The sequence below is a fragment of the Monodelphis domestica genome, chromosome 5, assembly GCF_027887165.1.
Source record: "Monodelphis domestica isolate mMonDom1 chromosome 5, mMonDom1.pri, whole genome shotgun sequence".
Lineage (NCBI taxonomy): Eukaryota > Metazoa > Chordata > Mammalia > Didelphimorphia > Didelphidae > Monodelphis > Monodelphis domestica.
The window spans coordinates 283,088,447-283,113,809 of record NC_077231.1 but is presented as its reverse complement, the minus strand read 5'-3'; the positions used below and the strand labels follow the sequence as shown (position 1 = coordinate 283,113,809).

General features: G+C 40.1%; 1 protein-coding gene across 3 annotated transcripts in view; it reads right to left on the bottom strand.

The window, feature by feature from the left end:
- Window positions 1-24,917, bottom strand: part of LARS2 (leucyl-tRNA synthetase 2, mitochondrial) — a 207,372-nt gene extending 182,455 nt beyond the window's left edge. The window contains exons 1-3 of one of the 3 annotated variants that reach the window (XM_001379440.3): window positions 24,829-24,917; window positions 17,366-17,621; window positions 12,288-12,416 (exon numbers count right to left, since the gene is read on the bottom strand). In XM_001379440.3, coding sequence (XP_001379477.1) covers window positions 12,288-12,416; window positions 17,366-17,599 — 363 coding nt within the window. In that variant the 5' untranslated portion in view covers window positions 17,600-17,621; window positions 24,829-24,917. Of the gene's footprint in view, window positions 1-12,287; window positions 12,417-17,365; window positions 17,622-18,017; window positions 18,040-24,828 lie in introns of those variants that run through there. The other 2 variants (XM_056800229.1, XM_016426424.2) reach the window with 2 other exon arrangements.
- Between the last annotated feature and the right edge of the window lie 446 nt (window positions 24,918-25,363).

Sequence of the window (25,363 nt, the reverse complement as noted above, 5' to 3'; positions counted from 1 at the left end):
TTGCAAAGGGTACTTATTCATTTTTGGGGTTTTTAGTTGAAGCCAAAAAGAAAAAGTATTAGCTCTTAAGCTTCTCAAATTGCACAGACAAAGAGGAAGGGGAGTCCACCTTTGAGGAGGAAGAAATAGCTACAGGAAAGCTCAGGAGATAAGAGTCTCAGACTCTTAAAGAGTATGGACAAAGAAAGCTTAGACTTCTACAATTTGAAAGCCTCAGCTTCTGATAAATGGTCAGTTAGGCTGATAGAATACGTCTAGTCAAGGGAAACCACCTCATATGAATCAGTATACATTTAGTACTATATGCCAGCCACTACGGTAAGTATTGAGGACTTTGAAAGGTCTTCACTGGCCTTGTCCTACATTTCTAGTCTTCCCCCAAATTTCTCCCCTCCACTCATTGTATGGCTCAGCCATCTGGCCTACATGGGGGTCCTCACACATTGTGCACCATCTTCTGTCTCTATATCTCTGCATTCCTGCTGCCATAGTTCCATGCCTGGAATCCTCTCCTCTCCTTCCTAGAATCCTCAGCTTCTTTCCAAACCCCACTCAAGTGCCACCTATTATGGAAGTCTTTCCTTTCTTAAATCTCAAAGCTACTAGCATCTTTTTTGTTGAGGTTATCTTCTTCTATCAACCTGCCTGTGTTTCAATAAGCATTTATTAATCAAGTGCTGGGAATGCAAAAAAAGGTTTGAAAAAAATTCACTGCCCCAAAGGTCACAATCTAATGTGGGTAACAAAATGCAAAAAGCAAAGGAAATAAATAAGCTATATACAGGATAAGTAGGTAATAACCTAAGAGGGAAGGTGCTGACATTAAGAGGAACTGAGGTTCCAGGTAAACATGGTGGCAGTCTATACACAGGACTGTTCCTCTCCTCAGCACCTACCGATATAGACTACCTCAAAAGACCAAAAAACCCAAATTCATATGAATGAAGGGACTCTAAAGTAGGGCGCAGCATTGAAGGTATGTGGGATTTGGGCATTTCCACACTATAAGGGGGTGAAAAAGCTCCAGCCAAAACATGAGCTGATCTACCCTCCCCCATCCCACCTACGGAGCCAGAGTCAGAGCCAGGATGCGCCAGAATCAGTGAGTGAGCGAGGGAACCTCTAGAGTAAGTGAGGGGCACCTCTAGGTCCTTGGCAGCTGACTAAGACCACCAAACACCTACCCCTGAGAGCAGCTAGACCTGAAACCTCAGCAGGATGAAGAACTTGGACCATGGGTCCTCATGGGAAGATAGCACAGAGAAGGGGAGAAAAAAAGCAGAAGATGTGGAGATGAGAGCTTGCCTCAGGCAAAATCATTGCTCCGTAACTCCATACACAGAGAGTGTGCCCATCTCACTCAGATTTCTGACTAAAAAGGGAAGGAAAAACCTCCACAGTAATGGTAAATAGTGCCCAGAAACAACAACCTCCCTCCACCAAGAAAAATAAGAAGGGGTTGACCCTGGAAAATTTTTAAGGAGGAAAAACTCAGGCTACAGAAGAAATAGAAGAGAAAATTCAAATAAATGCACCAAAACCTTCCCAAAAAATTGGAAATTATCCAAAAGCTCTTGAAGAATTTAATTTGGAGGTTATAAAAAAGATGGAAGCCTTCTGGCAAGAAAAGTGGGAAATAGTTCTAAAAGAAAATAACAGTTTAAAGGACAAGAACTCCCAATTGGAGAAACAGCTGGAAACCACTAAAAGCAGGATAGACCAAACTGAAAAGGAAAATCAAAAGATTATAGTGGAAAATCAGTCCTTAAAGACCAGAATTAGGCAACTGGAAGCCAATCATCTTGCAAAACAGCAAGAATTAATAAAGCAAAGTCAAAAGACTGACAAAATAGAAGAAAACATAAAATATCTCACTGAAAAGATGACGGAGCATGAAAACAAAACAAAAAGGGACAATTTGAGAATAATCGGTGTACCTGAAAAGCCAGAAATCTTGACATCATACAAGAAATTATCCAACAAAACTGCCCTGATGTTCTTGAACAAGGGGGACTGAAAGAGTTCATAGAACACCCTCTACACTAAATCCTTAAAAGACAACTCCCAGGAATGTAATTGTCAAATTCCAGAGCTTTCAAGCTAAGGAGAAAATTCTATGAGAAGCCAAAAACAGACAAATCAGATACCAAGAAGCACCAATCAGGATCACAGAAGACTGGCAGCTTCCACACTAAAGACTGCAAGGCTTGGAATATGATATTCAGAAAGGCAAGAGAATTGGGTCTTCAATCTAGGATCACCTATCCATCAAAACTGACTACATACTTCCAGGGGAAAGTATGGGCATTCAACAAAGTAGATTTCCAAGTATTTGTAAAGAAAAGACCAGAACTAAGTGGAAAGTTTGATATATAAACCCAAAGAAACGTGAAAAGGTAAATAAGAAAGAGAGGGAAGGGGGGGGGGATGTTTTTTTTTTTTTAATTCAAACTTTCTTCTGTAAGGGCTACAATAAGATCAAATTATTTATATTAATATATGGGGAAAATGTTATTTGCAACTCTCAAAAATTATATTCATAGTAATTAGAAGAATCATTCATAGGAAGAGATTGGAGGAATAAGTGCTATAAGGTGATATGAAAAAAAAAAGAAAAAGGGAGGGGGGAATCAAAGATGGCACCAAGAGATACTTGAAGAAATAAAATAAATAGGATAATCTTTATCACACAAAGATACACATGGGAAGGGAAGGGGAAGAATACTCTTATAAGAAGGGGAGGAAGAGAGTGCTAATAGGTAATACTTAAACCTTACTCTCAGTGAATTCAATTCTGAGAGGGAAGAACATCTAGATCTACTGGGGTCTTGAATTCTATCTTATCCTACAGGTAAGTGAGAAGGGAAAACTAAGGTGGGGATGGAGGGAGGGAGTACAAAAATGGAGGGAAAGAGAGGGGGGCGGGAACCTAACAGACCCTAAAAAAATAAGGGAACAAAAAGGGAGGGGCAAGAAAGGGAAGCATATTAAGGAAGGGGATTGGGGGATTGATTAAAAGCAAACCACTAGTTTAAAAGGATATAGAAAAAAAAGAAAGGACAGAACTAGGAGAGAATATCAAAATGCTGGAGAATACACAAGTGACAATCATAACTTTGAATGTGAATGGAATGAACTCACCCATAAAATGAAAACAAATAGGAGAGAGGATTAAAATCCAAAATTCTGCCATACATTGTCTACAAGAAATGCACCTAAGGTGGGTAGACACTCACATGGTTAGAATTAAAAGGTTGGAGCAAAACCTATTGGGCCTTACCTGTTAGAAAGAAGGCAGGAGTTGCAATCATGATATCTGACAAAGCCAAAATAAGAATAGATCTGATTAAAAGGGATAGGGAAGGTAAAGACATCCTGATAAAAGGGAGTATAGACAATGAGGAAATATCAGTAATCAACATATATGCACCAAATGGTATAGCATCCAAGTTTCTAAAGGAGAAACTAGTGGAATTGAAGGAGGAAATAAATAGTAAAACTATACTAGTAGGAGACCTGAACCTACCACTATCAAATTTAGATAAATCAAATAAAAAAATAAATAAGAGGTAAGAGATGTGAATGAAATCTTAGAAAAATTAGAGTTAACAGATATATGGAGAAAAATAAATAGGAACAAAAAGGAATACACCTTCTTTTCAGCAGCACATGGTACATTCACAAAGATTGACCATGTACTAGGTCAAAAAACATGACAAACAAATGCAGAAAAGCAGAAATAATAAATGCAACCTTTTCAGATCATAACGCAATAAAAATAATATTCAGTAAGGGCACATGAAGAGCCAAATCAAAAATTAATTGGAAATTAAATAATATGATTCGCCAAAATCGGTTAGAGAACAAATCATAGAAACAATTAATAATTTCGTTGAAGAAAATGACAATGATGAGATATCCTTTCAAAATACATGAAATGCAGCCAAAGCAGTACTCAGGGGAAAATTTATATCCTTGAGTTCAGGGAAGAGGTTAATGAATTGGGCGTGCAAATCAAAAAACTTGAAAGCGATCAAATTAAAAACCCCCAGCAGAAAACCAAACTAGAAATCCTAAAAATCAAGGGAGATATTAATAAAATCAAAAGTGAAAGAACTATTAAACTAATAAATAAGACTAGAAGCTGGTATTCTGAAAAAACAAACAAAATAGGCAAAGTACTGGTCAATCTAATAAAAAAAAAGGAAAGAAGAAAACCAAATCAACAGTATCATAGATGAAAAGGGAGACCTCACCTCCAATGAAGAGGAAATTAAGGCAATCATTAAAACCTATTTTGCCCAATTATATATATGTGTGTGTGTGTGTGTGTGTGTGTGTGAGAGAGAGAGAGATATGGATGAATATTTACAAAAATATAAATTGCCTAGATTAATAGAAGAAATAAAATTCTTAAATAATCCCATATCAAAAAAAGAAATTGAACAAGCCATCAAAGAACTCCCTAAGAAAAAATCCCCAGGGCCAGAGGGATTCACAAGTGAATTCTATCAAACATTCAAAGAATAGCTAATCCCAATACTTTATAAACTATTTGACATAATAAGCAAAGAGGGAGTTCTACCAAATTCCTTTTATGACACAAATATGGTATTGATCTCAAAGCCAGCAGGTCAAAAACAGAGAAAGAAAACTATAGACCAATCTCCCTAATGAACATAGATGCAAAAATCTTAAATAGGATACTAGCAAAAAGACTCCAGCAAGTTATCACGAGGGTTATTCACTATGATCAGGTGGGATTTATACCAGGAATGCAAGGATAGTTCAATATTAGGAAAACCATCCACATAATTGACCATATCAACAAGCAAACCCACAAAAATGATTACCTCAATAGACTCAGAAAAAGCTTTTGACAAAATACAACACTCATTTCTATTAAGAACTATTAAGAAAGCATAGGAATAGAAGGGCCTTTCCTAAAAATAATAAGCAGTATATATCTAAAACCATCAACTAATATCATCTGCAATGGGGATAAACTCAAAGCCTTCCCAATAAGATCAGGAGTGAAACAAGTATGCCCATTATCACCACTTGTATTTAACATTGTACTAGAAACACTAGCAGTAGCAATTAGAGAAGAAAAAGAAATTGAAGGTATTAAAATAGGCAGTGAGGAGAACAAGCTATCACTCTTTGTGGATGATATGATGGTTTACTTAAAGAATCCTACAGAATCAACTAAAAAGCTAGTGGAAATAACCAACACCTTTAGCAATGTTGCAGGATACAAAATAAACCCACATAAGTTATCAGCATTTCTATATATCTCCAACGCATCTCAGCAGCAAGAATTAGAAAGAGAAATTCCATTTAAAGTCACCCGAGACAATATAAAATACTTAGGAATCTATCTGCTGAGACAAACACAAGAACTATATGAACACAACTACAAAACACTCTCCACACAATTAAAACTATATCTAAACAACTGGGAAAATAATAACTGCTCATGGGTAGGATGAGCTAACATAATAAAAATGACCATCCTACCCAAATTTATCTATTTATTTCGTGCCATACTACCAAAAAACTTTTTTACTGAATTAGAAAAAACCATAACAAAGTTCATTTGGAAGAACAAAAGATCAAGGATATCCAGGGAAATAATGAAAAAAAAATGTGAAGGAAGGTGGCTTTGCAGTACCAGATCTCAAACTATACTATAAAGCAGTGGTCATCAAAACAATATGGTACTGGCTAAGAGACAGAAAGGAGGATCAGTGGAATAGACTTGGAGTAAGTGACCTCAACATGGCAGTCTATGATAAGCCCAAGGATCCCAGCTTTTGGGACAAAAAAACCACTATTTGATAAAAACTGCTGGGAAAATTGGAAGACTGGGGGAGAGATTAGGTTTGGAGCAACACTTCACACACTACACCAAGATAAACTCAGAATGGGTGAATGACTTGAACATAAAGAAGGAAACGATAAGTAAATTAGGTGAACCCAGAATAGCATACATGTCAGACCTTTGGGAAAGGAAGGATTTTAAAACCAAGCAAGACTTAGCAAAAATCACAAAATGTAAAATAAGTAATTTTGATTACATCAAATTAAAAAGGTTTTGTACAAACAAAACCAATATAACCAAAATTAGAAGGGAAGTAACAATTTGGGAAATAATCTTCATAACAAAAACCTCTGACAAAGGTCTAATTACTCAAATTTACAAAGAGCTAAATCAATTGTACAAAAAAATCAAGCCATTTTTCCAATTGATAAATGGGCAAGGGACATGAATAGGTAATTTTCGATCAAAGAAATCAAAATATTAATAAGCACACGAAGAAGTGTTCTAAATCTCTTATAATCAGAGAGATGCAAATCAAAACAACTCTGAGGTATCACCTCACACCTAGCAGATTGGCTAACATGACAGCTATGGAAAGTAATGAATGCTGGAGGGGATGTGGCAAAGTGGGGACACTAATTCATTGCTGGTGGAGTTGTGAATTGATCCAACCATTCTGGAGGGCAATTTGGAACTATGCCCAAAGGGTGATAAAAGACTGCCCTTTGATCCAGCTGTAGCACTGCTGGGTTTGTACCCCAAAGAAGTAATAAGGAAAAAGACTTGTACAAAAATATTCATAGCTGCGCTCTTTGTGGTGGCCAAAAATTGGAAAAGGAGGGGATGCCCATCAATTGGAGAATGGCTGAAAAAATTGTGGTATATGTTGGTGATGGAATACTATTGTGCTAAAAGGAATAATTAAGTGGAGGAATTCCATGGAGACTGGAACAACCTCCAGGAAGTGATTTAGAGTGAGAGAAGCAGAACCAGGAAAACATTGTACACAGAGACTGACACATTGTGGTGCAATCGAATATAATGGACTTCTCCATTAGTGGCAATGCAGTGATCCTGAACAACCCAGAGGGATCTATGAGAAAGAATACTATCCACATTCAGAGGAAAAACTGTGGGTGTAGAAACACTGAAGAAGGGCAACTGCTTAATTACATGGGTCAAGGGGGATATGATTGGGGATGTGAACCCTAAATGAACATCCTGGTGCAAACATCAACGACATGAAAATAGGTTCTGGTCAAGGTCATATGTGATACCCAATGTAACTGTGCATCGGCTACAAGAGGGATGGGGGGGAGGGGAGGGAGGAATAGTATATGATTTTTGTAACCAAGGAATAATGTTTGAAATTGACCAAATTAAAAAAAAAAAAAGAGGAACTGAGAAAGGCTCCTTGTAAGAGATGGGATTTAGCTGGAACTTGGAAGAAAGTTAGGAAAGTCAAAAGGTAAAGATGAAGAATGAGAGAATTCCAGAAGAGGATAGCTAGTGAAAATGCCCAGAGTAAGGAGATGGAGACACTTTTTCAAAGAATAGCCAGGATGGCAGAGTCACTGGATCAAAGAGAACTTGGGGGCAAGGGGAGGGAAGTAGGATATAAGAACAGTTGCAGGAGAGGTGGCCACATTATAAAGAGCTTTAGAAATCAAGCAGAGCATTTTGTATATGATCTTGGAGGCTCCAGGGAACCAGTAGAATTTACTCAGTATGATGATGACATGGTCAGACCTGGATTTTAGGAAGATCAATAATATAACTAAGGAAAGGATGAAATGGGAGGGAGGGAGAGGACTTAAGATAGGAAGACCCACTAGCAGGCTATTGCAACAGTCCACATGTGGGTGATAGCATTATCTGAGAAAAAGAAGGGGCATATATGAGCTAAATTATCAAGATAAAATACACTTCCTCTGTATCTTGTATGTATATATATATATGTATGTATACCTTTTTACGTACATGATGTCTCATCTCCTCAATTAAAATATAAGCTCCTTGAGAGCAGAGACTATTCACTCTTGTCTTTGTATCTTCAGCACTTAGCATGGTGCCTGATATATAGTAAGCACTTAATCTTTGCTTACTGATGAATTTATTCTACTGGATGACCTAATGGCACTTGCATTTTGTACATATTGAGTTCCCAGTGACTTCATCATTTTTACTCTCCATTGTTTCCGAAGCATGAAACCTGATGTTTTCTTCAATTCTTCTTTCTCCTTTGTATATTTAATCAGTTGTGAAGACCTATTAATCCTCCCTTCAAAATATTTATTGCATCTCTTCCCACTTCTTAGGGAATTCTCATTGCTACCACGCAATGACCAGAGCTCGCTTGCTTAGACTACTACAGAAACCTCCAAAGAGGTTTTTCAGTCTTGACTTTCACTTCCTTTCTCCAGTGCCTTCTACATACAGCTTTAAAACTGGACTCTGTTATACAAAGATCTGGTCATATCACTCCTCTGCTCTAAAATTTCCAGTGGCTTCCTCTTACCTGAGTAAAGCTTAGATTCCTTTGGCTGGTATTTAAGCCAAAGAGAACAGAATACAGCAGACTTTGAAAGCTAAGATAAGAAATGTAGACTAGGTTCATATAGGCAATAGAGAACCACTACAGATTTTAGAGATGTGGGCAACTTGGAAAGGATATTTAAAAAACCTTAGGATCCACCACATTTCTATAAACCATTCCTATTTTTATTTCCCATATCCCTAGCCTAGAATAACACTAACAATTCTTCTACTTATGGATTATTACTCGTGTCATTAATTGTCTGATGAAAACAGCTGCAAGATAAACATCTGCCTAAAGCCAAAGTCTGCAGAATTTCCCCACAAAATCATTCCCAATAGTAACCAAATCAAAGTGTCACTAGTGCAGTTTCTGTCAATGGCTACAAGATTCCCTCAAACCCCAATGCTTCACCTTAATAAAACATATACGGGAATTCTTTACTTCTCAATGGCACATGATTCTTTTAACACTAGTTTCTATTGTCCCTAATTTCCTTTTTCTCATTTAGGATGTGACTTAGAAGACTAGTAGCTATCTAGTTATTTAGACTGGTGGAAGAGATATCTAGACTGGTAGAAGATGGCAATCGGGTAACTCTACATATCTTTGCATTGACATTGGCTGATTGGAGGGAAAAAAGGAATATATCACCATGGGGAAAAAGAAGGAAGAAGCATCTGAGTTGTTATAGGATGAAATCACAATAGAGAGGAATAAAGTGTGGCTTCACAGAGGAGTAAGTTTAGTTTTTGTTAAGTTACTCCTAGTTCTAGAATTTCCACTCCCCAAAGCATTTTAAAGGAAAACAAGTAGGATTCACTTCCCATCTACTACCCCCAGTTCCCAATTCACTCTTGTTGGTGGCAAGGAAGTCACATACCAAGAAAGTTATAAAACTGCCACAGCTAGAAATCTTCCCATTTTACCTCGTATCAGAAAAGGTAATTAACCCCAAAACATAATTGACAACAAATACTTCCATCACTTTGGAGGGGGAAAAAATCCTAAAAAAAAGGAGCAGTGATCATCTTACTCCAGAATCTAATTCTACCTAACTTGTAAATAATTTCCATGTTGAAGTTTCTTTAAAATGTCAAATGTGATTCATCTAAGTTCCAAAAGAAAAGTCTTTGGAATAAAAGGTACCTTTGCCTTTCATCCTTCTAGCTATTAACAAACCAGCCCAAGTCCTTGAAGCTTAATAATGTCAGCATGAGAATGGATGGGGAGAAAAACATTTTAAAGTAATTCTTGTCCCACATCATAAAAAATCTGTACTGTAGTCCTAATTAACATCTCAGATAAGTATTCAGAACTTCTGGCTCTTCTATATCCTGAGTTATTTTATTTTATAAGAAAGAGAAGGAAAAAAGGATGTTCTAACACATGCAAGTTTATTTCCGAGCTGGCTCCTTTCTTATGTTGGATGGCTACAATCTTGAATAAATTCTCCCATGCACTGAGGGGAAAGCAACTGGAACAAAGAATCAGCTTCATTAACAAGGCACAGATTCCTCTCTCTGAAATGTTTTACTCCAAAGATGACTGACTGACCTGGTTTGTCTGCAACAATGAAGAAGCCCACCACTTCCTCCAAGCTAGGGGGCAGAAAACACCCCAAAAATACAAAGGGCTACCAAAAGGAGTTCAAGGAGGGAATGGGAAGTCTGAATACTACCTTCAAAATCAGTACGGTCACAATTTCAAAGAGCTGGGGAAAAAAACAAAAAACAAAAAAAACTTGTCTTTTCAGGGGAAAACTCTCATATTTGCCACATCTACATCTAGAAAATCATCTTGTGAGCTTTTTTTGGCTCTGTGAGGAAGGCTGGAGCCTCGGGCTATTGGTCAATAATCATGAATAGTCTGGTATGCACAGGAGAAAGATCACAATCAAACAAATCTTGCTGGAGTATCATAGTAATCTCTGAAAAAATTAACTTCTGACAAGCCAGGAAGATAAATGGCTTTCAGACATGCATCATTCAAAAAAGTGAGACCCAAATGTCTTTCATTGGGGTGATAGTGGTGGTGGTGCTGCTGCTGTAATCAAAAGATTAACATTTCCAAAGTTAGTGCTAACAGTGCCTCTATATAACCTTTTAGTTGTTTCAAAGCATTGTATTCACATTCACAAATTGTACTCACATTATTTAATGTGACCTATAGCTGATGGTTCCTGTGTGGCATGTGTTATGTCTCACTTTACAGATGAAGAAATAGGTAGGTGTATTACAAGTGACTTTCTCTCTCTCTCTCTCTTTCTCTCTCTCTCTCTTTCTTTCTTTCTTCTTTCTTTCTTTCCTCCTTTCTTTCCTTCTTTCTTTCCTTCCTTCCTTCCTTCCTTCCTTCTTTCTTTCTTTCCTCCTTTCTTTCCTTCTTTCTTTCCTTCGTTCCTTCCTTTCTTCCTTCCTTCCTTCCTTCCTTCCTTCTTTCTTTTTTCTTTCTTTCTTTCCTCCTTTCTTTCTTTCTTTCCTTCCTTCCTTCCTTCCTTCCTTCCTTCCTTCCTTCCTTCCTTCCTTCCTTCCTTCCTTCCTTCCTTCCTTCCTTCCTTCCTTCCTTCCCTCTCTCTCTCTCTCTCTCTCTCTCTCTCTCTCTCTCTCTCTCTCTCTCTCTCTCTCTCTCTCTCTCCTTCCCTCCCTTCTTCCTCCCTCCCTTCTTCCTTCCTTCCTTCCTTCCTTCCTTCCTTCCTTCCTTCCTTCCTTCTTAAATAACCCCTATCTTCCATCTTGGAATCAATTCTGTGTATTGGTTCCAAGGCACAAGAGTGGTAAGGGCTAGGCATTGGGACTAGTTAAACACTTACCACACCATGATTAAAAATAAGTGTGAATGAATCCAGAAGCAAGCACTAGGAATATTTTCCTAAAAAGTAACATTCCACCTAAGTACACTAGATACCTTTTGGTCAATGAAAACTATACTATATAAGCTTAACAAAAACTTGAAACAAACACAAAGGGGCAATGAAACATAGCTACAGCTAAAAGGTGGGAACCTCTTCAGAACTGTCAAACTGAATACATAACTTTTCACAAATGCGAGGGAGACTAGAGCTATCTGTGAGCTCTAAGGCTTTCATCCTATCTCCTACAATCAGCAAACCAAAAACCACACCTGAACACAGGAGACTCCAGTATAGTGACAAGTTTTCTTGCTGTGTGGTGACAGCATCTTGCCTGGCCTAAGTTTATACAATGACATCAATACCTGGAAAATAACAATGCCCACAAGCCCCTGTACCCCTACACTCCTGAGTACTAGTAGCCTACCTGCTATACTAACAGTAGCAAGACAGGCAGCTGTTTTTCAGATCTTTTCTATATGCTGGCTTTCAAGCAGACATCTACCTAAACTTTTCTTTCAACTTCAAGAAAAGGTTATTAGGTTCTATTATGAAATAGCCAGGGAAGAAGCAGAAATGCCATTGTCATGGTGATCTACTCACTCCCAGGCAGCAAATGGGATACCAGTGTCTGAAAATTGCCACTAGAGTTTGAACCTTCCACATGAAGGCAGCCTCTGATTCTCCTCATTTCAATTCTTTTCTTGGGCTTTCTTCAATCTGATTTTCTACACCTTTGTTGCTCCATCCAACCCATGTTTGAAAAATAACCCTCAGTGATCTCTCAGCCAGACCCAATGATCTCTCTTTTCTTCCAAGCTCTCTTTGATCTTTGAGAGAGCGATAATGAAGAGCCCAGGCAGAAGTTAGGTGTATCAAAGCAAAGAATGAGCTTCTTAGCCAGATCCTGAAGCCTCTCCTAATCTGGTTGCCTTTTATCTTAGAGCATCATTTACTATTTGTCTGTGAGGAAATGTATCTTTGCAATCATCTTCCATGTTGTATTTTCCTCCATAATGAATCTTTCCATCTCTTTTGCTCTGAGAGGTAGGGCAGTTTTGATAAACATTTTGTCTTACCTGCATCCCTCTCATTTTCTGAAATCTTGCCATGACGTCACTGATTGTGTAGACACGAACATGGCCCATATGAAGCTTCCCCGAAGGATAAGGGAACATGGAAAGCACATAAAACTTGGGCTTTGATTTCTAGGAGAGAAGTCAACAAGTCACTGAGTTACTATTGAGTATAATATGATACTGAAATATTCACAGCAGCTATTTTCCTTGTAGCAAAGAACTGGAAACAAAGGGGATGTCCATCAATTGGGGGGGGGGGGGGAGATGGAACAAATGATAGTGTATCTATGAAATGGAATATTATTATACCATAGATATGACAAAAAAGTATGGCAGAAAAACTTGAGATGCATATGAACCAATGCAAAGTAAAGTGAGCAGAGAAATGGTCTGTCCATTAATAACATTATAGAGAAAATCAACCAAGGAAGTCTTAAGAACTCTGATCAAAGTGATGGCCAAGCAGGACTTCAGAGAACCAAGGATGAAGTATGTTACCCACTTCGTGACAGAGGGGATGGGGGATGAACACAAAGTGAAGAATTGGGCCTACATTTTGGATATAGTAAGTAGATAGATTAGTTTTGTTTGACTACACGTATTTGTTACAGTGGCAAATAAAACCAATGACAAATATAGCCCATTCAGGGAAAAAACAGAAAAAAGGCAAAATATGATATAGCCAAATTTTGCTTTTAGCCATTTATCTGAACCTTTACCTCTGCCCATCCAAATCTTATACATGAGTTCCTAACAAGTAACAAAATAAATTATTGTCTGGAGTGTTCTCTCCTCTTCTCTTTCTCTGCCCAAGAGCAAAGTTGCTAAGGTATACTGAAATAGTTGAAATGAATAGAAGGAAGGTAGAAAAGAAATAAAAGGACTGAATCCACATACGGTTATAATCATCCCTTAAATATACGATGAATAACTAAGACTTAAATATAAATGTGAGATGAATGAGAATGAGGGATAGAAGGGGGAAAGGGCAATGATTATGCTTTTTAACTGAAAATAACAAATTTGAACATCTTGTAAAAACTCCTAGAGAGCAAGAGAGAGCCTAAAATTCTTGGTAATGAGAAAATCAGGCAATAATGATAATTCTAAAGAATGAGGAGTAGGGACTTCAAAAGTCCAGAGGAAATTCCATAACCTTATTCTATAGGATATGTCAATATTTAACAAACTGTTAGGTCATTTTTCATTATGATCAAATGAAAGCTTTAATGGTCTTCTTTTGGGAATTTTTAAAAAACAGGGGTTTGATGGGTTTCAGGGGCAGATCAGTTCAATGGGGAAAGGCAGAAATTGACTTCTGAGTCATGTAAAAACCAAGAAAGGTCCTGGAAAAGATTAACAAAGCCCAATTCCTCCCTTCTACATTGAAGAGAGGTGGAAAACAACTAAAACAAAATATTACCTACACTGCAAATCTCTGTACTGGATATTTTTTCTTAAGTGTCTGTCACTAGGAAAAATGGGAAATGACTATAATGGAAAACAAAAAGTAGTAATGAAACTTACTTTATTTGAAAAGGGAAAAGAACTTGTGGTCTGAGGCTGGAAAAGAGAAAAATGTAAAAACCCAGGAAGTGAGCTTGCACAGTGGTTAGAACACAAAACTTAGAGTCAGGAAGACCTGAGCAAAAACTCTATCTCAGATACCAGGCAATTAACTTCATCATTATCTACCACTTTTCCCCAACTGTAAAATGGGATAAGAATCAAATGAGATATTATTTGTAAAGCACCGTGCAAATCTTATGGTACTATATAAATGCTATTTACTATTATTATTTGTGGCTTTTGAATGTTGTTTATGTTCACATAAAATCAATACAACTCTACTGTTTAAAAAATATTTTATTTTGATCATATTTTCTACATGCATTTAGCAATCTATCTATATACAACTGTTTTTCTTTAAGTATCTGCTCTTCCAAAGTTCCCTTTTCCTTTAATTGATAATGCCTAAACATGCTAAGAGCCACATAGAAGTGGTGGCGTTAAAAACAAACAAATAAACAAACAACCTCTAATAGTTACAGTTTTTCTGTTTAAAAAGTATTCAAGGAGGCAGCCAGGTGGTTTAGTGGATTAAGAACCTGACCTAGAGATGGGAGACCTTGAGTTCAAATGTGGACTCAGACACTTCCTGGCTGTGTGACTCTGGAAAAATCACCCATTGCCTAGCTCTTACTGCTCTTCTGCCTTCAAGACTCAATATTGGAAAGGGCTAAAAAAAAAAAAGTTACTCAAGACTTGTATTCATTTCTGGCTCATACTTTTCTGTGTGAATTAAATTATTTTTTTCTGTGATACTTTAATGACTTCCATCTCCTGGGGGTAAATTGGGACAGAATAACTATAGGATTTGTACTATAATCGGCTGGAAAGAAATATGACTAAAAGCAAAATGTTCATAGTTTAATATAAAAGGCAAAAGATTTAAACTCTTAAAATAAAAAGCCTTCCCAAAGTCTGCAAGGGATTATTTTTATAAATGTATTCTAAATATTTGGGGGCATATTTTTAAGAGAAATCCCCAAGTCCCTGTTTCTCTGAGTATTGTGGGTATGTAGTAAGATTCATTTCGTTTCCTAAGAGCTCAATAGAGTAGCCTTCATTCACTGTTGTCCCTTGTACTTGAAGAGGACTAAAATTACATCACTACATCGGAGATAATGTGTCCAGCTATGGCTGATCAGACCAATATAAGCTCAGAAGGCTCTACCACAGGTGGGGCTCAAAGTCAGTCTAAGCATTTGAGATGAAGACTTCTCTAAACATGTGCATTTCATGTTTTTCTGAGTTCCTGGGGTCCTGCTTGATGCGGGCATGTCATGCAGGATGGTCCTTGTGTCAGTATCTCCCAGATCTGACAATCAATACCAAAGTTCTTCAGAGAGACCCAGACAGTGTCCTTGTATCACCTTTTTTGACTTTTATGTGAGTCATTGCCTTGTAGGTAAACATGTGTTTGGCATTTCAACAACATAACCAGTCCATACTCTTTGCAGTAGAGTTTAAATTCTTGGCAGTTCGGATATCTTATCATTTGTCTGACCAAATATTACTAAGTTTTTTGGTCGTCGTTGTTGTTTTTAAATAAAAAATAAAAGGAAAGCCATCAACTTGAACTTAGGACATCTTTAGTCTCCCCTTTACAAAGTGGTTCCAATCCACCTTCCCAGAACTCCATGTGTCCCTTGTCTGTTGTAGCTCATTTTTGGTTATAACATCAGGTGGGTAACACCTTTTTCTCCCCTCACCTCCATCCACCCAGGGGATGTGGAGCTGTAGAAGAGATTTCAGATCTTTGAGTCAAACTTCTCCTATTAGAGAGGAGAAAGCTGAAGCCTCAAGAAGTAAAGTTGGCCAGAACTGGGCTTCAAACTCATACCTGATCACAGGTCCAACTCTCTCTCACTACGAAACAAAAAGCCTTAAATACAGGTTTGATCCTTGCCCTCTTGTCTATCATAAAGAGTTATATGAGAACCTTCAAAGTTACAGAGTGTTGGACCTTCTGCCAGAAAGACAGTAGCTGTAGAAGCCTGGACAAGAAATTGTAAAAATAAAAGGCAAACTGTAAAAATAATAATAAGCAATGGATTGATTATTGATTATAAACTGATTTTGATACTCTGCTTGCTGTGCTTACAAAGTATCTTTAGTTCAAGTGAAGTGAAGGGAAGCTCATAAGTGAACTTCTTTTCAAGTCCAGGTGCAAGGATGCTAAAGAGACTCTAGTTATAAAAAATAAAATATTTATTGAAATATATTAGGATAAAAGGACTTCTAACTCTAAGGGATACTAACTCCACCCAAATAAAACTCCCTGGTTCCAGAAGGAACTGCTTCTTCTGTTTTCACAGGCTACACAAATCCTTCCTGATCTGACTAACCCAAATTTTTACTATTCTAAATAAACTACCACTATTATCTTCATAATTCTTAACTTCACCTTCAAGTTATAAAAAATAACAAAGGCTAGCTGGTGGAGTCTCATTAAGAACTAAGTTAGGACTCTGAGCCTTAGTAGACTCAGAATCCAAATCAAAGATCAGGTCTTTCTTTGGTCTTCTCAGAGTTAAACAATCTATAAAAACAGTAATAGATAGTCAATAGTGTTTCCCAAGTTTGGAAAAAGAAAACACTAAGCTCTTTCAGGTCTTTTCCTCAGATAGTGATAGAGAGAGGTAAAGATGTTACCTCATTCAAGCCCTCAGAGAGAGAGTCTCTGTGAGAGTGACTCTGCCAACTGACTGAAATCAACTGCCACACCCAGAGATCAACTGTCAAAGAAAACCCATTAGACTTAAAACTGACACTCTGTTTGAAACTCCAATTCTTTCTCAAGACAGCTTCTCTACTTCTTATCTCTCTATATATAACTAATATAACAAGACCTAATTTCTAATATCATCCTTATATCACTTAATTGTGCTTAGCAAGTGCCTGGCACATAAGAGGAGCTTAATAAAATTTTGGTGATTGACTACTGATTAACTGACTGATTTAATTTTTGTCTGCCTCAGTTTCTGCTGCAAAATGGGGATAACAATGGCATCTACTCCCTAGAGTTGCTGTGAAGATAAAATGAGATGTCTATAAAGCACTTTGCAAACCTTAAAACACTAAATAGATGATAGCTACCATAAAATTTAAATTAATATCAATAACTCCAAGTGTTATATTCATAAAGTTTATTAATAATCATTGAAGTAGGAAGAAAATAAAACTAAAAGAAACAGAAATTCAAACCTAATTATTTAACAAAAAGTAAACCCACCTGTGTAGATTCTCCTGCCTGGCATAAAGCCTGCCAGCATGATCGGGGAGAAGTGAGAAAGGAGCGGGGTCACACACAAAATTATATTCTCCATACATTAGCACATAATGTGAGAGGGAACATGCGAAGCTGGAATTTAGAGTTCTGAGGAGCAAATCCTCATTACACATTACTTATTATTATTTCCTCTATACCAGGTCTTACATAAGCACTAGAAACAATGGTGCAATGTATTAAAACATGAATATACACACGTTTTCAAGTTTCTCAGAATACTCACATCTGCTTCTGACATTTTGAAGAACTCATCCTTTAGTCGTTGATGCCACCATCTTTCAACTTCCTTTCTGGTCTGCAAAGTGTAATCTCTGGTCCACTTCCCTGTGGCACTGTAAATGCATCTGCTCAATCTTGGATTTAGTTTACTTTCCCAAATACCTGCATGTGCCCGTACATTTAGCAGCCCTTTCAGAAATGAGGAATAAATTCCAAATCTCTGCCGAGTGGAAGTCATTCTTCAGATGGCAATAATGATTCTGAAAGAGATAATGACAGCACCCTTACAAGCACATGCTATTAGAGTGGCTCATTACCCAGTCTTCCCCCCTTCATTTCAGCCCCCTTATTCCTTCTCCATTAAAATGTTTTCTTTCTTCCCCCTATTAATGGTTTTTAATCACCCTCAAAAAAATAGTGTGGAAATTCAACTGAATTAAATACAAGCTCTATTTTTATTAGACTTAACAGGTAGTTAGTAACTCGTAAGTGCTAGACTGGGTAAGAATACACACATAGAAATGTTTCTGCTATCTCCAGTCATCTCTGCCCCTTTGGCCACAGTCAGTGATTATCAATGGCTTCTCCCACTTTTCCCTGACTAATTTCTTGACACTGATACACTCTCCAGTCTTCCTGGGGCCTTTAGCACCTACTTTTGCTATAAAAAATACCAAGGATATCCCTTAATGTCCTTCTTTCCTTCCTTGTTGATCTTTGCTGATGACATGTAGTGATTCTTTCCCTTTAAAATGTCATGGAAGGGGCAGCTAGGTGGCTAGGTGAATAGAGTCTGACCTGGAGATGGAAGAAACTGGGCTCAGATCTGAGACCTTCCTAGCTGTGTGACTCTGTGCAAGTCCGAATTCCAATTGCTTAACCCTTACTACTCTTCTGCCTTGGAATTGATACTTAGTATTGATTCTGACAGAAGGTAAGGGTTTAAAAATAAAATAAAATAAAATAAAATAAAATAAAATGCCATGGGACTAGTCCAACTGCTGGAATCTTTACCCAGCCTCTCCTCCCTGGCCTAACTCTTTCAGGGATCAGGGAGGTTCAAAGCTCAGGGATGTTTCAGAGCCAAAAAGGTCCAGGGATCCCAAGAGGACATGAGGCTCAGGAGCACTGCTTATATTATTTTAACTTTGGGCATCTTAATCTTAGGAATGCCTAGAAGAAGGAAGCCTCCTCCAGCTCATCTATAATTTATATTCTTATAGTTGCCTGGAGTGCTAAGTATTTAAATAATCTGCCTCTGGTCGGAGACCTAGCATGTGTCAGAAGTAGAACTTGGACCTCAATTATGGGTTTTAAAATTTAATTTACTTTAAATCCTTTTTTTAAAATAGGTTCTTATGAGCTGACATGGAAACCTGACTATAATTTCCATAGAAAAACACATTTTGAGTTCCAAACAGTCAACTTACAAACTCTGGAAACATAAAATATTTGTAAGGAAGGCCCTAATTGTATTTTCAATTGTTTTTAAATATTTATTTGGCCTAGTGAATACTTGACCTCAGCAAGGGCGAATTTTCGAAGTATCTCAAGTTAAAATATCTATTCCATTGTTCCATTACTAGCAAAAGGGAGAGCTACCAAGGAGGTTTGTTCAGCATATTTATATGATGTGTTTCTGACAGAATCAGAATCCCCTAAAAGAGAATAGATGTAAAGTCTAACATTTGATTTTTTTTTTTAAAGGCAACTTTACAAATATAGGATGGAGAAAATCTCGGACCAACAAGTTTCTCTGAAAAAGACCTGGGGGGTTAGTGGGTTGCACTTTGAGTCCACAGTGTGTGTGATATGGCAGCCAAAAAAGCTAATGCTATTTTGGAAATATAAAGGTGATGGTACCTCTTTACTCTGTCCTCATTAGCCTTAAAATGTTTGCTAGACTGGACTAGAGAGTTACAATGACATAGTAAAACTGTGATGAATCCATGGTGGAGAGACCCAGCTTCTATTCTGTTTTGACAATGACTAGTAATATGACCTTGAACAAATTACTTCAGCTTTTGTGATTCAGTTTTGTCAGCTATAAAATGGGGATAATGGCTAGCATTTATGTCACATTTTAAGGCTTGCAAAGCATTCTTATGAATATTATCTTGTTTTAACCTCCATGCAAGCCTGGAAGGCAGATGCTTTTATTTTCCTCATTTTATAAATGAGGAACTAAGGCAGGCAGAGGTTAAGTGACTTGCCTAGGGTCACCTAGCTAGTTGAGTATCTGTGTTTGGATTTTAACTCAGGCCTTCTTGTCTACAGGTTTGGTATTTACTATCTAGCAGCCTCAGGACTGGTATTACTTCACATGGCAGCATAGAAAGCCATATGCAAATCTTAAAATGCTACGTAAATGAAAGCTAGCAGCAGCAGCAGTATTTTTTTTTTGTCTAAACAAAAGGAAAGATTTTTCTTCAGGTAACTGTGGAGGACTCTTGCTGTGTCTTAAATAACCTCTCTATTACCAGTCTCATGTCTTTAGTTTAGTAATATATGCATAAGTTAGGAAGAAATCAAGTGTTACATGCAAAGTGAGTCACTTAGGGAGCAACTAGGTGGTTCAGAGTATAGAGAGCTAGGCCTAGAGATGGGAGATCCAAGGTTCAAATGTGATCTCAGATACTTCGTAGCTGGGTGACCCTGGACAAGTCACTTAACCCCCATTATCTAGGTCTTACCGCTCTTCTGCCTTAGGACCAATACACAGTATTGATTCTAAGATGGAAGGTAAGGGTTTAAAAAAACAAAAACAAAACAAAATAAAAAAGAGAGAGGAGGTAGAAGAAGGAGGAAGAAGAAGGAGGAAGAAGGAAGGAGGAGGAGGAGGAGGAGGAGGAGGAGGAGGAGGAGGAGGAGGAGGAGGAGGAGGAGGAGGAGGAGGAGGAGGAGGAGGAGGAGGAGGAGGAGGAGGAGGAGGAGGAGGAGGAGGAGGAGGAGGAGGAGGAGGAGGAGGAGGAGGAGGAGGAGGAGGAGGAGGAGGAGGAGGAGGAGGAGGAGGAGGAGGAGGAGGAGGAGGAGGAGGAGGAGGAGGAGGAGGAGGAGGAGGAGGAGGAGGAGGAGGAGGAGGAGGAGGAGGAGGAGGAGGAGGAGGAGGAGGAGGAGGAGGAGGAGGAGGAGGAGGAGGAGGAGGAGGAGGAGGAGGAGGAGGAGGAGGAGGAGGAGGAGGAGGAGGAGGAGGAGGAGGAGGAGGAGGAGGAGGAGGAGGAGGAGGAGGAGGAGGAGGAGGAGGAGGAGGAGGAGGAGGAGGAGGAGGAGGAGGAGGAGGAGGAGGAGGAGGAGGAGGAGGAGGAGGAGGAGGAGGAGGAGGAGGAGGAGGAGGAGGAGGAGGAGGAGGAGGAGGAGGAGGAGGAGGAGGAGGAGGAGGAGGAGGAGGAGGAGGAGGAGGAGGAGGAGGAGGAGGAGGAGGAGGAGGAGGAGGAGGAGGAGGAGGAGGAGGAGGAGGAGGAGGAGGAGGAGGAGGAGGAGGAGGAGGAGGAGGAGGAGGAGGAGGAGGAGGAGGAGGAGGAGGAGGAGGAGGAGGAGGAGGAGGAGGAGGAGGAGGAGGAGGAGGAGGAGGAGGAGGAGGAGGAGGAGGAGGAGGAGGAGGAGGAGGAGGAGGAGGAGGAGGAGGAGGAGGAGGAGGAGGAGGAGGAGGAGGAGGAGGAGGAGGAGGAGGAGGAGGAGGAGGAGGAGGAGGAGGAGGAGGAGGAGGAGGAGGAGGAGGAGGAGGAGGAGGAGGAGGAGGAGGAGGAGGAGGAGGAGGAGGAGGAGGAGGAGGAGGAGGAGGAGGAGGAGGAGGAGGAGGAGGAGGAGGAGGAGGAGGAGGAGGAGGAGGAGGAGGAGGAGGAGGAGGAGGAGGAGGAGGAGGAGGAGGAGGAGGAGGAGGAGGAGGAGGAGGAGGAGGAGGAGGAGGAGGAGGAGGAGGAGGAGGAGGAGGAGGAGGAGGAGGAGGAGGAGGAGGAGGAGGAGGAGGAGGAGGAGGAGGAGGAGGAGGAGGAGGAGGAGGAGGAGGAGGAGGAGGAGGAGGAGGAGGAGGAGGAGGAGGAGGAGGAGGAGGAGGAGGAGGAGGAGGAGGAGGAGGAGGAGGAGGAGGAGGAGGAGGAGGAGGAGGAGGAGGAGGAGGAGGAGGAGGAGGAGGAGGAGGAGGAGGAGGAGGAGGAGGAGGAGGAGGAGGAGGAGGAGGAGGAGGAGGAGGAGGAGGAGGAGGAGGAGGAGGAGGAGGAGAAGGAGAAGGAGAAGGAGAAGGAGAAGGAGAAGGAGAAGGAGAAGAAGAAGAAGAAGAAGAAGAAGAAGGAGAAGAAGAAGAAGAAGAAGAAGAAGAAGTTGTTGAAGTTGGGAGCCTAAGCAAAAGAAGGAACCCAGGCTAGACTTTCTGAAGCCCATTGTGGAACAAGAGAAGGGAGGGCCTCAAATGAAGGAAAAGTAAGATATAAGGTAGAAGAATGCTGGACAAAGGAACTGGTGCCCACTCTGTTGTTCTGTTTTACCACAGCATGGAGACAAGGAACAGGAGAATTCCCTGAAATTTAAGCTTCCACTGATTTTTTATTTCTTTCTTTTTTTTTTAAGTTTTGGAAAATTTTATTTAATTAATTAATTTAGAATGATTTTTCCATGGTTACAAGATTCTTGTTCTTTCCCTCCTGTACCCCCCATCTTCCCATAGCCGACGCACAATTCCACTGGGTTTTACAAGTGTCATTGATCAAGAACTATTTCTATATTATTGATATTTGCACTAGCATTCTACTGTTTTTTTTTGTTTGTTTGTTTGTTTGTTTGTTTTCAAGGAAGAAAGGCAATGAGGAAATGCCCTCGCTGGCTTTTACTGGTATTTAGCAATGAACTTACTAATGGTGGAGTAAAGAAACAAAAATAAAGTATTACCAATTATCATTAGAATAGCGATAATGCTTCCTATATAGGCAAGAGTGGGGTGGATGCAAGTATGAGATGAGGCATGGGGCATTATGGATGGGAAAAGATCACAAAACACTGCTTCTGAGAGAAGTATAGGAGCCACATGATAAGAGTTTATCTGATACCCAACCTGTCACAAAAGTATGATTTCTGTGAGGACTTGTACAGAGCCTGAAGCATTTCTTTTTTAAAACCTTTAAACACTGTAGAGAACATCACATTTCCCACCCTGAGAGTTTCTCAAAGGCTCTCTTCACAATGCTCCTCCTTCTGCTGATGGCATCATTCTCCTATACATCAAGATTCAATCTCAATATATACTTTGGTCTCCTTTCTTGTTTGCCGATATCCAAGAAGCTCCCAAGTGCCATTGATGCTAACACTACTACCATTTCTCATCAATCTCTCTCAACCACAGCCTTCTCTCCACACAGAGCCACTACCTGAATTTAGGCTTTTGCCATCTCTCTCAGATAATTTTAATAGTTCTAACTAGTATTCCTGGCCCCAAACTATTCTCCACAAAGCTATCAAAAGCACAGGTCTAACTGCATCACTCCTTTGCTCAAAAATTATCAGTGGCTTCTTATTGCCTTATGGATAAAATGAAAACTTTTCATCTTAACATTTCAAACTCTTCCACAATCTGGCTCTGTGTATCTTTCCAGGCTAATTTGGTATTATTCAACTCAATGAATTCTTCATTTCGGCCAATGAACTCACTGTTCCCTGATCTCATATTCTATTCTCAGGCTGTCAAGCTGGCTGTCTCTCATGTTTGGAATGCATTCTTTCTTCATCTCTGCCTTTTAAAATCCTTCTTTTCCATCAAGATCCAACTTGAGAGTTATCTGTATAACTTCCTTAGACCTGCCCAGCTAGAAGGATTCTCTCCCTCCTCAATGGAGGACTATGGCTAGGACTCTCTTTTGCCTCTATTACTCCCTGACTTGTATTATACTGATCCAAATAGGGGATAAGGGAGGAGGAAAGAGAATCTGCATTTATTTAGTGCTTACTACATGCTAAACACCTTACAAATACTATCTCATTTGATGAGATAATATACCATTATTCACGATCCTCAGTATTAGATATGCTCCTTAAGTCAGGAATTGTGCTGTTTTCTTTGTGGTGTCTAATAAATGCTTATTGTATTCGGCATAGACCAGAGAAAAAAGCCCTTGGCATAAAGTACAAGAACTAGATTAAGTCCCAACTGGGACACTTACAAACTGGGTGATTTTCAACAGCTCCATTATCCTCTATGAGCTTACCTGTGCTGTCACATTGGGCTGGCCTAAGGAAAGCATTATGTCAGCATCAAAACTTTACATAAATGAACAGCTAATCTTAGCCTGGCATTCAAGGTCCTACCCAATCTGGGTCCTCCCAGGCTTTTCAGCCTTATACCACAACTAGTTTTCCTAATCAATTAGGACTCCCTAAAAGGGTCATAAGGTTCATAGACTACACTTTGAAATTGAAAATGTAAAGAATAGCAGTTTCAAAGGTCTGTATTAGGTTGATGGCCATGTAAGTGTAGTGTTACTTGTGTCCTCTCTCTTGTCTGTTCCCTCCCTTTCCCATTCGGGAGATGTATTCTAGCCTTATCTAGTGGCAGCTACATCTTGTAGCCAGGGGCTGGAACCTTGGAGTTGTAATCACAAAAACCATACTCTGAATCCTAATTTTCAGTTACTATGACCCTGTGCAAGTGACTTAGGGCTGCATGCCTCAGTTTCCTCATTTGTAAAATGAGGGGGATGGAATCAATAACCTTTAGGTTCCTTTCCAGCTCTAAGTCTAGGATTCTATGATCTTTGGTCTCTTGGGTTCTCCACCTTCCCTGGAGGCTTGGCCCGGTCATTCATTTCCATTGGAAACTGAAAGCCTTTCCCAATGGTCAGCATTCACTCCCTTCTCCAATCCTTGTATATTTTGGTTTCTGGATCGGCCTAAGTCCCAGCACTGTTGAGCCCAAGTCCTACGTGTTATAGAAGCAGAAGTACCGCACGGCTTGACTTGGAGTTAAGAGGGCTGAGTGGGAAACTTGCCAACTGGGTTCCCCAAGTGGGTCGGAGGGGTGAGTGGGGTTTCGGGGGAGTTACCCTCGTCCAACCCCGCCCCCCCCCCCGGAAGGAACTGAGGCCCATTGAGGGGGCTTGGCTTACTCAAAGTCAAAGGAGTTGGAAGGAGTTTGGATTCCAACACTTCCATTTTTCAGATTAGGAAACTGAGGCCCGGAGAGGTGAAGAGAATTGATCAAAGAGACAAAGGCTACTCCCAGAGACAGAGAATCTGAACATAACTCCTCCAACACCCAGTTCCCCTCTGGGACATGCCCCTTTCTCTACCTCCCCCTTAGAGACACGCCCCTTTCTCCCCCTCTCCCCTCTCCCCCAGCCATTGAGGCGCAACCTCCAGCCTCAGGTCTCAGGGCCAGGGCCCGCCGCTCCTGGTATCCCCTCCCAGAGTAGACAGCCTAACGGATCCCTGGCCACCCAGGTGGGAATGAGGCCCGGCCAACGCGGGCAGCAACGGCGGCGTTACCTGTGCACAAGCTCTGTCTCTTAAGCCCGCACGACCGAGTGGCTCATGGGCGCCGCCATGTTGGGAAAACAAAAACTTTATGAATAACGGACGCCGCGGACAAAGACATAAGGGGCGGGGGCAGGAACGGGGCAGGACCTGTCTAGGGGCGGAGAATCTCTGTACTCCTCTCTCCTGCTCTGGAGAAGCGTACGACGGTCCCTCCCACCCACAGGATCCGAGCCCTCTGGATGGAGATGGCCGTGTAGGGAGCTTAGCTGGGAACGTAGAGGCTGTTGAGTCCAACCTCCTCATTTTACAAATGAGGAAACTGAGGAACACTGGCACCAGATATCATTTCCATATCAATGCAAGATCTGCAGAGCTCCTTGCTTTTACTTCGTTTGATCGCCACAGTAACCCAGGGAGGCAGATGCTTGGATTTTTTCCCATTTTACAGATGACTAAAGGGAGGCTCACAAACTCCCAAGTTCAGTGCTGTCTCCACTTCCCTTTATTGCAGTGATCTATGTAAATCCGTGTCAGGTAGGGCTCT